Source organism: Vigna unguiculata, chromosome 5, assembly GCF_037176805.1.
Source record: "Vigna unguiculata cultivar grain cowpea cultivar isolate G323 ecotype 2 chromosome 5, ASM3717680v1, whole genome shotgun sequence".
Lineage (NCBI taxonomy): Eukaryota > Viridiplantae > Streptophyta > Magnoliopsida > Fabales > Fabaceae > Vigna > Vigna unguiculata.
In genome coordinates this window covers 44,498,994-44,515,803 of record NC_140796.1, presented here as the reverse complement: position 1 = coordinate 44,515,803, position 16,810 = coordinate 44,498,994, and the positions used below count along the sequence as shown (strand labels likewise).

The 16,810-nt window shown below is 32.4% G+C and overlaps 2 protein-coding genes across 2 annotated transcripts; both read right to left on the bottom strand.

The window, feature by feature from the left end:
* Positions 1-6,602: 6,602 nt before the first annotated feature.
* LOC114183250 (uncharacterized) lies at positions 6,603-7,188 on the bottom strand. Its single transcript, XM_028070188.2, has one exon. The coding sequence runs from the start codon at positions 7,186-7,188 to the stop codon at positions 6,754-6,756; it is 435 nt and encodes a 144-aa protein (XP_027925989.1). The 3' UTR covers positions 6,603-6,753.
* LOC114183385 (tRNA (met) cytidine acetyltransferase, putative (DUF616)) lies at positions 6,603-15,016 on the bottom strand. Its single transcript, XM_028070392.2, has 9 exons — positions 14,320-15,016; positions 11,917-12,207; positions 11,542-11,755; positions 11,282-11,391; positions 11,000-11,199; positions 10,134-10,237; positions 9,162-9,352; positions 8,832-9,031; positions 6,603-8,731 (listed from the first exon to the last, which is right to left on the bottom strand). The coding sequence occupies exons 1-9, from the start codon at positions 14,555-14,557 to the stop codon at positions 8,540-8,542; spliced, it is 1,740 nt and encodes a 579-aa protein (XP_027926193.1). The 5' UTR covers positions 14,558-15,016; the 3' UTR covers positions 6,603-8,539.
* Positions 15,017-16,810: the final 1,794 nt, after the last annotated feature.

Here is a 16,810-nt window from a genome sequence, read left to right as displayed (position 1 = left end):
GCTTATGTACTTCCCCTTCATTTGAACTGGAGAATAATATTAAATAAATATAAATATTCTCATAACATCATGCAATATGTACATATTATTCTCGTAATAAATATGACACCATTATAAATATAATTATGAGCATAATATGCCACAAATCTCATTAAATCTGATAATTGACACACATATGAAAATAATAAATCAAATAGTGGATATTCCGCCAGTTAATTTTATTTGACAATCAATTGTCACCTTTACATTTTTTGTCCAGATCTTCCTATAAATATAATGCATTCTCATAGGGAGTACACACTCAATTTCTCTTATACGTACTCACTTTATATATTCTTATGTTTTATGATCTTACTGACTTGAGCATCGGAGAATCTTTTGTAGGTGGCTCTCCCTCTTATTTGATCAATGATAAACCTTTCCACGTTATTTAGAAGGACCCATGCTCTTTTCCGGTAAGAACAAAATCCAATCACACCAACTATACAAATTTGTATATACAAAGGATATCATATAAACAATCATAGATTTGCTAACTAAAAGAGGGTAACCTTTCAAGACATAGATATGTTTAAGAATTCTCTATTAGGTTGTTAGCGAACAAAATATTTTTCCTTTTAACAAAGTAGGACTTAAGGGTTATTTGAATATTACGAGAGCATTAAAAGTGTCATCGTACTTGTTGCCAATCTTTCCTCTTCAAGCGATCTTTAGTATATAAATGTTGAAAAGAAAAAGTAGTGAAGAATCCCTTTCTAGTTGTTGTGAGAGATGGAGAAGATCTTCTTCTTCAGGTTGTGTATGTCCACATATAAATGTATAAATGTATTAAATGTTATTCATGCAACGTTAATTTCATATTTCTTTTTGAAGCAACATTTTGATACATGACATAACTTATCTATTTTAGGTCAGATATCTTTTTTTCCGGAATAAAGTAAAGTGTAAAACTTGTCAAGGATAATGGTCTTCACATAACTAAACATTATGCTTGTTCAAAAAGGTTGTTGATATGGGACAATCTTAGTGTATTCTTTAAGATATTTTTCATGTTTACACATAATGTACAAAATAAGAGGAGTGGGTTGTAACACATAAAAAACTACAACTTAGTAGGCTAAAATTTCTCAGTATTCTCTTTCAATGAAATGTAATTCAGGTGAATACCAACTAAAATAAAATATATTTCAATTAAATAATTAGAAAACAACAATTAGATTGATTTTTAAAATGGATTTAATGAGACCCAAAATCTTATTAAAATTTCTTTAGTGATATGTTATACTTTAGTGTGTTAGTCAATGTACATAATGTTATGCTCCTATAAAAAAAGTAATTTGAGTGCCTTTGAGAATTAATTTCATGAAAAAATGAGAAAAATATCTATCCTAAATCTATTAATAAAACTGATAAAAATAGGAGAAACTAGCCAAATTAGAAGTTCCTTTGTAGAAAAGTGGATTTCATGCACTGAATAATAAAACATGTGTATCTTAAGTCTTTAACAAAGCTTAGTAAAAGTATAGAAACTAGTATATTTGAAAGTCCGTTTGTATGAAATTGGGTGTGTTGGGTAGTAGTATATCTATTTATGTTTAAAGAAATTCTAAGATTATTTTTTTCAATACACCATTTTATAGATTAGGCAATATTATGCAACAATTCAAAAATCATTGTCTAAAAATAATAAGAATAAACCACAGCTTTTTATTGTTGGTTATATATTGAGTTTTTTTTTAACCCATAATGTATAGCAAAAACGTTGCCTATCTATTTGAAACAATGTGTTAGAAAATATAAATAGTTATAGGCAACAATTATTAAAATGTGGACACTTTAGACCACATTCTCTTACAACTTGACATGACATTTTCTAAGTGGTTTTGAAATATCGAAAATGAGAAAATGAAAAAATGGGAAGGCACTTCAAGTTAGAAAGTTGTCAAAATTTAGTTGTTAAAAAATCATTTTTCTTTTTAAATTGTAGTTAGTTTAGATTGTGTATTTAAAAGTGTAATTAGACCATGAATTTAAAATTGTGAGTAATTTAACTTTAAATATTTCATATTACCATGGTGTGACCCAATAATTGAATTGTTGATCAATTGTTACATGATTGAGGCTAAGTGAGTTAAATCACTATCAAATAGTGATACTTGGACTACTATGTTAAATAAAAAGAGTTGCACTTTGATCATTAGTTATGGTTTTTGACTTAATGGTAAACAATTAACTCAACAATTGATATTATAGTCAAGGTCACGAATTTGATTTCCAAAGGAGCAATTGCTCAGACAAAGATTGTTGCGATTATAACATTGAAAAACGATTTGATGACTTATGAATCTTACCACATTTTTTACCACCTAACGTGGTAATGCGTTTTGTATTTTTTTTTTCAATTTACATTTAAGTGGTACACTATGTCAAAAGAAATTTAAAAGTGATAGATGCGCGTGAGGAAGAATCTCATTCTCTTCCCCCCCCCCCCCATTCTGACAAACATAAGCCTTCTTCCATGTACTGATTTTTCAATTGCTATTGTCGAACTCCCATTCTCTCACCCTTCAAAATTATCATTGTGTTACCCCCATTCTCACCCCATTTGTCCTTTTCGAACCTTATTCGTGTGCACCCACCAAGCTTCACAACAACCCCTTGTTCCTATGCCATTATTGACCCCTGAAGCTTCCATTTTGGAAACCCAACCCAATTTGTTTTCACCCACGAAGCCTTGCATGAAATTGCGTGTTTGTAGATGTTTTATTTCAATTTTCCCTAACTTTAAGTTGAAAACCCTTCTTCTCCTCTCCTCTGAACTTTGCAACCCATAATCTTAACGGTTCAAAATTGGTGTGAAGTTTGCAAGCCCTAAATGGGTGGACCCCAGTTGTGTGCCACAATACCACAACCCATCCACGTTTTAGATGTATTCAAACGTAAATAGGTTTTTTTGTAAAGCACTTTATAATTGGATTTTGTAATGAAAGTTAACTATGAAGTAGTGCACTTTTGAATACATTGTGTTGTTAACCATTTTTTACTTTGATGGTAGAATTACAGTTGTAAGTTAATTTCATATATTTGTTAGGGAGAGAAGTGTGTTTCTTGCTGCACTTTCCAATTATGTGAACTGTTATTATGTGCGAAAACTCCTTCGTGAGTTACAAGTTATTTGCCTTTGAGTTGCAAGTTATTTTTACAAAACTTGGAAATAAGTTTTTCCCATATGCACTTACATCTAGTTATGAAGTAGTGGAATGGGGTTTGGTCACGATGTGTAGAGTTGAGGTCCACCTTTCTCATGCGCTTCCAAAATTTGTCAATTTTATTTTATGCAAAGAATTATTCGTGGGTAACAATTTAATTCTTCTTGGGTAGCAAGTTAACTTTATAAATGACGCATGGTAGTTTTTCCTAAAATGAAGTTCAACCTAGTTTAGTAGAAGTGGGATGGGTTGTGGTGTTGTTGTGCATAGCTGGGCTCCACCCATTTGGTAAGGGAGGAAATTGTGTTTTCTTATGAACTTCCAAAAGCTGTCAATTTTATATTATGCAAAAACTCCTTCGTAGGTAACAACTTAATTGCTCTTGGATAACAACTTAACTGTAAAAATCACACAGGCTATTTTTCCCAAAATGAAGTTCAACCTGCTCTAGTAGAAGTGGGATGGGTTGTGATGGTGTTGTGCACAACTAGGGTCTACCTATTTAATAAGGGAGGAAATTGTGTTTTGTTATGCACTTCCAATATGTCAATTTTATTTTATGCAAAAAAATCCTTCGTGGGTAACAATTTAATTGTTCCTGGGTAGCAAGTTAACTTTAAAAATCACGTAGGCTACTTTTTCATAAAATGAAGTTTAACCTGGTTTAGTAGAAGTTGGATGGGTTGTGGAGTTGTTGTGCATGGCTGGGGTGCATCCATTTAGTAAGGGAGGAAATTGTGTTTTCTCATGTACTTCCAATATTTGCCAATTTTATTTTATGCAAAAAATCCTTCATGGGTAACAATTTAGTTGCTCTTAGGTAGCAAGTTAACTTTAAAAATTACGCAGGCTACTTTTTCCTAAAATGAAGTTCAACATGATTTAGTAAAAGTCAAATGGGTTGTGGTGTTGTTGTGCACAGCTGGGTCCACCTATTTAGTAAGGGAGAATATTGTGTTTTGTCATGCATTTCCAATATGTCAATTTTATTTTATTCAAAAACTCCATCGTGGGTAACAATTTAATTGTTCATAGGTAGCAAGTTAACTTTAAAAATCACGCAGGCTATTTTTTCCCAAAATGAAGTTCAACCTGATTTAGTAGAAGTGGGATTGGTTGTGGTGTTGTTGTGCACAACTAGGGTCCACCCATTTGGTAAGGGAGAAAATTGTGTTTTCCCATGCACTTTCAATATATGTCAATTTTATTTTATGCAAAAAATCATTCGTTGGTAACAATTTAATTGTTGTTGGGTAACAAGTTAACTTTAAAATTCACGCAGACTACTTTTTTTCCAAAATGAAGTTCAACCTCGTTTAGTAGAAGTGGGATGGGTTGTGATGTTTCTATGCATAGCTGGGGTCCACCCATAAGGGAGGAAATTGTGCTTTCTCATGCACTTTCAATATCCGTCAATTTTATTTTATGAAAAAAAATTATTCATGGGTAACAATTTAATTGTTCCTGGGTTGCAGTTAACTCTACTTTTTCTCAAAATAAAGTTCCACCTGGTTTAGTAGAAGTTGGATTGGTTGTGGTGTTGCTTTGCAGACCTAGGGGTCCACCCAGTTAGTAAGTGAGGAAATTGTGTTTTCTCATGCACTTTCAATATCTATCAATTTTATTTTATGCAAAAAATCCTTCACAGGCTACTTAGGTATCAAGTTAACTTTAAAAATTACACAGGCTACTTTCTCCCTTAATGGAAGCTTTAGGGGTTCACAATGGCAGAGGAACAAGGGGTTGCTATGAAGCTTGGTGGGTGCACACGAATGGAGTTTGAAAAGGACAAATGGGGTGAGAGAATAGGGGTAACACAATGAGAATTTTTTAGGGTGAGAGAATGGGGGTTCGACAATGGCAATTGAAAAATCAATACAAGCAATAAGACTTTTGTTTGGCAGAATGAGGGGAAGAGAATGAGATTCTTCCCCACGCGCATCTACCACTTTTAAATTTCCTTTAACATAGTGTACCACTTAAACCTAAATTGAAAAAACAAATGCAAAATTCACTACCACGTTAGGTGGTAAGAAAAGGGGTAAGATTCGGGAGTCATCAAATCGTTTTCCTTTCATCCAGTAATATTGGAAGAGAGACTACTCTGCTCCTAATGTGTAGGAGTAATTTATTGATCAAGTAAAACAAGTCTAAACATTAAAAGATCAATATTAAAATAAGACAAGTTATGTTATTAGCTGGAAGGATTGAGAAGTACAAGAAAATAGGAGGATAATGATATGTTTGTATTCTTCTATGTTATCATATATATGCGTAGGGAATGTCCTTAAATTAGAGTTTGATAATAATTATATTTTAATATTTTGTTAGATAATAAATTTTAGATAACTAAGTATATCAAAACTTTTAAATATTAGAACATATCAAAGACATGAACCTATTAGGAATAGAGATGCTTCAGTCCCTAATCCTTGTTAGATTTATTATTACTTGAGACTAGTAAAGAATGAATTTTAGTAATAATTAATCATTAAAATTACAAATAATTTGAATATATTATTTTAACTAGAAATTATTAATTAAAATTCACCACCAATAAGTAAGTAAATTGTGAATTTTCACCCAACCATCCATATAGTATAAGAAAACAAATATTTGCAAGGAAGCTTGGGTTTTGAGAGAAAAAACGGGCATCCTACACTTTTACATAAGTGGTTCAACATTGAGTCTGAGTTGTTTATTATAGTATTTTAAAAAAGTGAAGCAAAAACAAGTTGTGGAATCTTCAAAATTGTCTTTCTCAATAACCATATTATTGACTTGAGATGAGTGGAGGAGTGATTGCCACTTGCCATGCCTCATTATTTGGATTCCTTTTGTAAAACCATCATAACTTTCTACAACCATGTGTTTCTCACAAACCTCCATAGCAAAATATTCTTCAACCAATATATTCAGAATCAAGCAGACAACTAATCATGCTCTCTCATCTTCTAAGGATCAATTTCCTTATAATTAGTAGTTTAGCCACTCTCACTAACCTTACAATTTCTCTAACTCATTAAACTATAATTACACTCAACTCATTAATTAATCCTAGTTACATGTTTACATCCACAACTGTCATCATCTATGCTTTTGTTTTATGCATATCTTACTTTCAAAAGACACTCTTATATAAAATATTCTCCAAATACATCTTAGTCTACTTCTTAAGATAGCATCAAAAAGACATCCAAAATCTATTATTACGAGATTTATTGTTTGTCAGACTTATAATGCTACATGCTCTCATGTCACTATCAAATCGTCTATTAATGTCTAGTGTTTCACGTTCGACTTGTATAAACCTTAGAGTGAGGGGTATGTTGGAGTTTCTGGATTTATTAGAAATAAGACAGATTTATACTATATAAATGGACGCAAACCTCATTTTGTAATCCGATTTTATAGGTTTAAAATCCACTTATTAAGATACAGTGAAATATGGATAAATTTACATCAAAAACACACACTTGCACACAGATGAATCTAACCAACAATTACAACACAAAAACCCTACACTATACAATATAGCAAACAACTAATCATACTTCTCCCTCCACAAGTACACAAGAAAGAAGAGCCAGGAAGTGGCCAACGCAATGTCCCCAACAGCATGTCTAGGCCAGTCATGGGCAAGATCTTCAAGCTTTCTCCCAAAGTAGAATCTCCAAACTGCCATAGATATGTGAAGAAACACACACCCTTTGGCAAAAAAACTCTGGAACTCCCAGTCCTTAACACAAGCAACCATGAACACAAGAAACCCAATTGTGAACAGCAACAAGCCAGAGAAGGAATCTGAGGTCTGAATCAGTAACTGATCATGGGGTGTTGACCCTTGAAGCTTGCTTGCTGTCTTTGGTCCATGCCCCAGCACACAAATCTCTTTGGAATAAAACACCATAAGGACTCCACAGGTCAAAGCTATTGCAGAATGCAGAACACATATTAGGAAAAAGCAAGAAGAACCCATTGCTCCAAATTCCAAAAAACCTTACTTTTTTCACACTCAACTCAGCTTCTTCCACAGTAAAGGGAGTTTGAAATCTCAAGCTCTAGTTACTTCACTTACCAGTAGTACAGTAACAGTGATAACAACAACAGAACCAAACCTGTGACATGACCAATTTTGATTCTAGTTTGAAGCATGCTAACTTTTTTATCATCACCCTTTAGAATTTCAACCATAACAAATCAGAAGCAGCAACGGATCACAACTTAGTCTACTCAACTTGCAGAAATAGCATCAAAAAGGATGCTGAAGTTCAGCTTGATCACAACTTGTTGACAGATTTCAGCAAACCAGTTTCAATTTGGTACATAAAGGCTGAGAGGACTCACATAGAGAGGGAGAGGAGATTAAATTTTGAGATTGAGTAGAGAAAGAGCTTGATGAACGAAAGTTGATTGCTATGTTACCATAAATGGCTCATAAATTGGATCCATATTTCATGCAGATATCGCCATGGTTTTCTGGTGACCTCCTTTCTTGTTTGTTGTTCTGCTAGGCAATTAATTGAATGGTTGGTGGGTCATAGAAATGGGTGTACATGAGATTATTCAGAAGATGTTGTCGTTATATTTGGCATTTTCAAACTTGTAGGCCACCACATTTGTATATTTGTCAAAATACTAAAGGGGCTTTCATTGTAGACATCATTCATGATTTTGTACTTATTTAATCTTAAGGATAAGTATGCCAGAAATCTATGATCTGCCACCCGAATTCCAAGTTTTTTTTTTTTTTTTGCGTGTGTGTGGCAGTGTGTGAGAAATTCTACTCATACTTTTATGTTTTTTATAATTAGGAGAAATAAAAATGAAAGACGTGGCGGCAAAAGATAAACAGGAAAAAAATGTACAAAAATTTATCAAAATATATTGTGGGAGTAATTAATATAACTATTGTATTCTCTTAAATTGTTCATAAAAAATATATATTTGTGAGAAATCATGTATATTCTTAGAATAGTTATCAGTAATTACATAAAAATAACAGTTGTATGTATACATCCAACAGAAACACGGATTAACAGCAGCCAAACACCTTCTACAACTATACAGCAATGATAGGGCAGAGGAGAAAAAATGAGTGATGATTAAGTGTGCAAAATGCACTACTGAGAACCCCCTTCTTTTCTTTTCTGTTTTTTTTTCTTTCCTTTTGGAAAAAGGGGGTAAAGATGTTTCAAAGATATTTACAATTCATTAAGCAACAGCTTCAAAATTGTTGGGAGCTCTTTGAAGTATAAATTTGCAACAAAGAATGCATGCATTTACACTTAATAAAAAGAAAAGAAAAAGCCTCGTGGAAGAAGATAACACTAAACCAAAAAGTGGTTCGAAACAGTGCCGAATACTCTATGATGATGCTTTAGACCTGGTCTCCTTTCTCCTCTCCAACGTCTGGGATGATTCCTCATCTGATACTTGTTATAATAAGCAGCTGGAGTAGGACGCCGGATTACAACAGCAGCTGGTGGAGGCATGTGTTCCAAAACGTCTCTATGGTAAGTCTAGTACAATTCATCACAAACCACCAACATCAAAATCCAAACCATTCAAGAGGAAATAAAGCACATGCTAAAAGACCTTCACAAACATGCAAATACAAACCTGTATCACAAAGTTACGTCTTTCACAATCCATAAACATGTTAATTCTCCAACCAGTTTTTGCCATTATTTTGTCTCTTACTGTGGAAAAGCTTAATTGATCCCTGGAAGTAAAGCGATCGACTTCGTTGAACCATAAGCAAGTAAAAAGATTTGTAATTGGAATGTGCTCTCTTATGATAACACACCCTTCAGGAACATCTGCAGAAACTCAGCCATAAGCAATACTTCAGATTTTTAAGATGGAGGAAGCTATTATATGCAAGCACAGGCACAGATGTGAACACATAACCCATTTTACATATGCAGGCATGAATAAAAAAATTCCTACCACTAGTTATAGGAAGCTTGTCTCTGGAATAATGAGTTAAGCCATCGTATAATTTATAAAATCGGATTTGGTTATCAATGGAAGAATTTTCATATTTTCCAGCAGCTTTATTAGCCTCAGCTTCAACAAATACATCAAAGCGTCTATAGTGTCTTGAAATCGCAAAAGTAGCATTTGGGCGCCACAAGAACCTGAAGGATATGAAAGGCAATGATACTTAAGATATTAGAAATATACTTACAATTTGTGGTTGCATATATTCTCTTCATATGTTGTGCTATAAAATAAAGGCAAATGACCAAGATATTAAATTAAATACTATGACTTTTCATTTAATACTATCTGTTTTAACTCCCTAGCAATTGTCCTAAGGATAGTTATTAACGATGCTCAAGTTACCAGTGGTTCACCAACAGTAAGATAATAAGGGACATTTGATCATCATTACTTAAACAGAGAGACCAGAGTCCTTATAGTGTAATAAGAAGATTCAGTTTAGAAAATTGGATATGTGGATTGATAGCTATTTATATAAGCTTTAACAAAATATTCAATTAGAAAATACCAAGAGAACTACTTGAAATTTCTCTTTGCTATATATTATACATAGCATAGCTTGCTAGATTCTGACTGCACCACATCAAATGGTAAAAGATATGCACAAGTCTAAACCGTGTAAATCTGCTGAAAATCATTTAGCCAATAATAAAAGTAAATCCTTTAAATATATGGTTATTATTATAATATCCAAAACTTGCCAAATAAAAATCAATTTACAACTAAATGAACAAATAAAACCTTATATTTTCATCAGAATACAATTTGGAAGCAAACAATGTCATTGTTTATTCTCAAGTCTAAATGACGGCAAATAGAATAAATAATGGCAAATAAAAATTTATCCCACTAAATACAAAAGAAATAAAAACCAAGCTAATTTTTAATAAAATAGAGAGCAGAGATTGTTTTTACCTCTCAATAATTTGATATGGGTCCACGACGAGCTCAAGCTTCCCATCAATCCATATAGAGTATCGGGCATTAGGGAAGATCCTGTGTAAAAGAAGTTTTGGAACCTGCAATAAGTTTAGCGGCATCGTGAGATCACATAGAGTAAGTTTCAGAAAGGGGAATGTATAAAAAGATCTTATTCAACTTCAGTAGAATATATATCTAATTATTTTGTGAATCCTTCATAATAAAGCAATAATTCAGAATTCCTTCACACTATTTTTTAACCAATTCATTTCCCTTCACTTTTCAGCTTCCCAAACAAGTTTATATTATATTAAAGCATTCCTAACACTAATTACTCTAGTACAAAACAGTCTACATTATGAAATCAAATGCTACATGATATTTAAATATATAAAAAATCAATTCCTCAAGTTTAGGGCATAGAACTCAACTCTTTGCTTTCAACTCTGCGCTTATTTCATGAAGTTCTGTAAACGTGCTCTAGAACAAAAAGGCATTTCATAGTACACACACAGAGGTAGGTAGCACCAAAAACTAACCTTTGCAGTTAGTTTGGACTTTAGAGTAAGAGTCGTAAGCTAAAGCAACCAACTACAGTTCTATACACTCTTATAGTGTTATTAATACTGTATCAACTAGTAAAATCATTTCCCCAATCACAAAACATGGTGAAATGTGAAAGAAAGTGGAAATAAACAAAAATAAAGGCCGAGGTTAGGCCAGAATCAGAAGCTTTAATTAAGAAGGGGGACTGTCTCTAGAAATGATAGAATATCTGCTGAAAATTGTACAACTTTCAAGAATACGCACAATAGATTTTACTATAATAAATAGTGAGAAGCAAAAAGTAAGCTGTCAACCTTTCCGTTACGCCGAGAATCAGCGTAAGGAATATTATGGACAACAATGATTCTCCATAACCCAACTCTCCTGCTGCTACTCAAAATGCTGGCATTCTTCATATACTTTTCTGTTTCTTCATCAACGAACATATAGAAAGGAATGTTTCTCTTTGCTTCTGAACTGATGTTCCTGGGCTGCTGTATAACATCATAGTTTCCTAGCATAGATAGAAGGGAGCATGTGAAGAAGAAAACAAACAACAAGATGTATCTCTGTAGGACATTAGTCATAAGCCATACCAAATATGGCAGATGCAACAATGACATCATGGTACTTATCCAACTCTAAGAGATCAGCCTCGTCAAAATCAAATCCAGTCCCGCGACCAGGTCTGCTTCCTTTGACAAATCTGATAAGAGTTTATGCCAATGCAGGAAAGGAATAAAAATACATGAAGTAAACAAAGATGTGGGTGACTTCTAAAAATTTTTCAAGGAATATTAATCTCCAGATTGGGAGAAAATCAAATATTAAATATAAATAACAAAAAAGAACTAACCCGCAGTGCACTTTCATGGTCTCTTTTATATCAAAAGCAGCATCCCTTTCTTCCAGAGAAGGGTATCCACCAAAATCCGAGCCACCATGTCGGTCACTATGAATTGAATTTTCATCATGCACATATGTCAAACTACGAAGTATAGGAGATTTTGATGGGGAACTTGGCATACTAGCTATAGCTTGTTTCACTGGAATATAACACACAGGGCATGCTGAAAATGAAGAGAGCAAGAACCCGATTATAAGAATCCTAGAGGGACAATAACTAAATATGCAGTGTGTGTACGTGAAAGTAAGATGTTATTACTCATATTCGAGATAGTAGTCTGAGTTAAGAAATGCAAACAAGGCCAAATGGGAAAATAAGACTTACGGCGTGGTCCAGTTCGTCTTCTATCAACTGGTGGAGGAGGAAATGCAAAATGGTCACAACGATGTCGCCAAGTAGGAGATTTTGCCCTTTTGCCTTTAGACTTGGACAAGGACAGTAAATTAGGAGCAGAAGGTGGCCTTGATTTGCTTCTGTATCTACTTTTCGATGAGAACACTTTAGAAGAATTACTATCCTGGGACTTATCTCCTACAACTCCTCTAGGTTTTAAAATTCCATACCTAGTAACAGCATTAGATCTCGTATCTTCAATTTCACTCGTGATGCTTCCACCTAGTTCATCACAATACCAAAATACATTGTAAAACATACATATTTTAAATCATGATCGAACGTTATGAAGATAAACAGGCATAAGACCAGGGAAAGTCCTAAACCAAACCACTATATCTGAAATGATGTCTTAACTCTTAGCCAATATAACTTCAACTTTAGAAAGAAAAGAAAAACAATTGAACAAACAAGACATGAACTAACAAGTCCAGAAAGATCAAAACTGAAACACATTGTACTATCACTTATGTATTACTTCCTCCATCCTACAATGACCGGCACATTTAGTCTTCTAAAATGTTCCAAAATAGATTGTGCGCTCAGCTTTCAAGCATTTTTTTTTTTTTCTAATTTGTCCTGAAGTTAATTATTTTCTCTATTTCAATAAAAGTAATGCATTTATGGAAAGAGTAAAGAGGTGTGTTTGGATAAAAAATTCTAATTTAATTTCATTTTGTAGAAAGTTAAAATATTTTGTGATAAAAAATATTATATAGATGGAAAATTTTTAAAAATTGAAATTCTAGAAATTTAGTTTAATTTGATTATTTGAAGTTATAAATTTTCAAATTTCACTTTAAAGTAAAATTTTGAAAATTATCTTTTCTTTCAAAATTATGTTTCCTTTCTTCGTACTATCTTCTCGAATCGGCTTCAGCCGAGACATTATGACTGTGCTCAAATTTGGACATCATCATCAACTTAATTAAGATAAGAAATTTGTCGGTTAAGTCGTTGTCAGCTTAACATGTTTTTTATTGTTGTTGACAATTTTAGATTAAAATCAATCGTAATTAAATTTTTTACCAACATTGCTGGAGTTATTTTTTAAAATATAGGTTAATATTATTTTTCAATCAATATTAGTTAGAATTGTTTTAGTTAACATTAGTAATGTTTTTCTACTGATGTCAACCACACTTTAAACAAGAGTCATTATGGATCGCGAGTAAAATTCTACTCTCACTTTCTATTATAAATTGTTTTGAATTTTAAATAATATTCCTAGGAGAATTAAAATTCAGCCAAACCTATTCTTATATTTACTCAAATAAAAGTAAGGACGGTAGATAAATAAGTGCTGTTGTCAGTAATATTTTCCAATCAAACTTGGAATTTCACTTTGCAGTTGAGAATTTCAGTAAATGACAGTAATATAAGTTTTGTCCTAAATATTAATTAATGGTTCTAATATTCATAGAAATGTCATTGCCATAAATCCAACATAAGTATATCTTGAAACTGATGCCAATGATTCCAATAACTCGACAAAGAGTATATACAAGCCATTTCAATCCAGAGTGAATAAGGATTCAGGAGAAATTATCATACTTTCTAGAACTATAATGGTTTCATTCAATTTTCGAAGTATCATTAATTATTCTTGTAAATTGAAAAAATGTGTCTGCAATTGACCTCTATCATAAACATGTGCAGTTTCAAACCATCTAACATTGATTTTAGTAACTTCCGATTTACTTGTTTTCACACAGGAAAACAATAAATCAATAAAGGATCTCCCATCGAAACAACTCCTATGAATGGTTTTCTCCATTAAAAAATATTATTTGTCATATTCATTGTATCATACCATCATTAATTATTTTACACTAAGTTTTACTCTAATAAAAATATACATAAAAATTCAAAGTAACTTATAATTTTATATTTTCTTAATTTAAACTTAATTATGATACATAGTAATATCTATTGCTATTGGTATAAAATTTGACAAAATATTATTTTCTATTCTTAAGGAATAATTGCTAGAAGAAGCAACTCTAGAGGAAGATGTATTTCAAGCAACAAATGATCATCCTAAACACACCCTAAGCAACTTCTAACCATTGAGACGTGCTAATGATCATAGAAGTTTTACTAAAATTTTATTACACTCTTATTTATTTTATTCTTACTTGTTACTTATATAATATGTATAATGATAATATAAAAAATAGATTAGTGTGAATATTTATTGAAATAAAGCTAGAATTATAACATCAGTGAATTTAAAAATGATCAAAAGACAGGAAGTGAAATGGTGGGAGTAAATCTAGGAGGCATTGATAGGGTGAAAACGAAAACATAAAATATGAAGAGGAAGTAACTAACCTTTGTAAACAGTAAAACAGCCAAAAACGAAAACACAAAGGCCAAGGGAAAACATGAGGAGCATTGGGACCCTGCCTCGCCCAAGGAACCGGCAAATAAAAAAGAAACCCCTCTCTTTCTCTCTGGGGTTGTAGAGGAGCGTCTTTGAAGGTCTACGCACAAGCGTGGCCACAGAAACGTTGCCGTTTTGCAGCGAACCATAGCTCCCCGTGCGCGCACCCAATGACACCCCAGTCATCGTTCTTCTCCCTTCAATACCATCACCTTCCACAACTCCCCTCTCTCTGCCACTATTTCCCAATTCCCCCAACCCCTTTTCTCAACAATATCAAATTATTTAACACTAACAATAATAATCAGCAATTGATAACAATTAAAAATAGTGAAAACACCCGCGAAGTGCCAACAACCTTAATCTCTTCACATCACGTCGTATCGCACCCGTTCCAGGGTTCGCGATTCGTTTGAGGAGCTGCATTTGCCAGGGCGCGCGTGGGGTGTCAGAAACGGCACACTGCTCGAAGGAGGGTCGGGTACGACGGCAAATGGTGGAAGCGACGACGTCGGGAGCGCCGCCGGCGTTGTGGCGGTGGCGAGGTGGAATCAGAGATCGGAAGTGGAAATGTGAAATTATGGAACTTGATTAGGGAGCGAGAAGAGGATTGGAGATGGATTGAGGCATAGCGTGAATGGAGGGAAGATGCAATAGCCTCTTTTACCAGAGGAGGTAGATGCAAGCACGATTTTTCATGGGCCTCAAGGCCCAAATTAACGTTCCTCAAAAAATAAAAACTCCAAGACAACATCTGTATACACCTCCATACATTTCTTTCAGTACCTTTATGTCATTTGAAAAGACATTTATGTCCTTATCTTCTTCCTCCATCCTCTTTCTCCTCTGTTAGACACTCTTGTTCCTCAAACTTCGATATTAGTGTTTGAATGAAGTATTTATTTCGAATATTAAAATGAGATGCGTTAAAAAAAAGTATTAAACTGACATTATGAAACTATTTTTGTATAGAATTATGTTAATAGATTAAATTTACCATGTTCTTGTTATTTATTTAACACTTTTAAAAATAAAAAAAGTAAGACAATAAACGTTCAACTTAAAATGTATATAGGTCAACATTATACTAATAAATTTAGTTAATAATAAATTAATAATTGATTTACTTGCGTGTAAATTGGTTAATAGAACACTAATCTATTTGAGAGTGATTGAAAAGTACGGGAATGATGCAATTAAGTACAAATAATTTGTAGTAAACCCTAGTGTTTGAAAATTGGTTGGTCATAAAAGAGTAGTGTAAGAATAGTATAGACTTTTTTGGGTAAAACTTAAAAAGGTATGTTAAAGTTTACCAAATGAATGTATAAAGTTAAGTACTACCAACCATACTAACTACCTGTTAGTTCAATTAAGTCTTTGCGGTTTTCAAAAGTAAACTTTTTTTATTTTTTTCATTTTTGAACTATCTAAACTTTCTTTTTTACAATTTTAAACAAGTAATTTTTGCAAAAAATATTCGTATTATTTAATATATATATATATATAATATTTTTAATGTATTTTTATAAATTATTAATTTTTTGAGTAAATATTATTTATGAGCAAATGCTTTTTAACCTTATTACATTTAATTTGTTTTAGTCATATTTATTATTACTTACTACTTTTTATTTTATTTTACATGTAAATACAACCTACATATCTACACGAGGGAAAAAACAACAAATATAAGTCTTTTACTTTATATTATCATTTAAAATATTGATGTTCATAAGGTTTAAAAATCATTTGTTGCACGTAATTGATGTGATGGACTATTATATCTAAAGAAAAGAAATGCATATTATTTTGTCTTACCATTTGCAATGTAGATGTTTTCTCTTTAAGGACAACACTTTGCGAACCTTTTCTAATAATCAGTATCCTTTTTTGTGTTGTTTGTTATAAAAGTTGTTTGCCTTGATCAATCTTCTTTATCCATATCTCTTTCTTCTTTTTTTAGCATTCTTAGGGAGAAAAACTTTCTCTATTCTTCATTATTCACGAGATTGCATGAATTGAAGATAATATATAATATGTTTACATTACATTACATGGTTAAGTCATTCTCAAGTAAGCCTATAAATTTTATGAGTGAATTTTCTTTTTTTTTACAACAACAAATAAAAGTTTGGCTCACTGGAATAAGGTTATTTTTTATAATATTTAAAGTTATTACTTCCTTTATTATATTAACTTATGTTTGAACATCTTATATTTCTAAGCATGATGTTTCTCACAAAGATATTTTGTCATACTAAAATAAAATTAGGAGGATGTAAAAGAAAAATAAATATTAAAGATTTTGGTCCTAACTTTTTTCCATGAGAACGATCCTAAAACTTATGGTTGTAAAAGTTTTGATGCAAATGGAATTTTAGTAAAGAATTTAGAACCGGAGCAATAGATAAATTTAAAACAAGACTTGTTATTGGT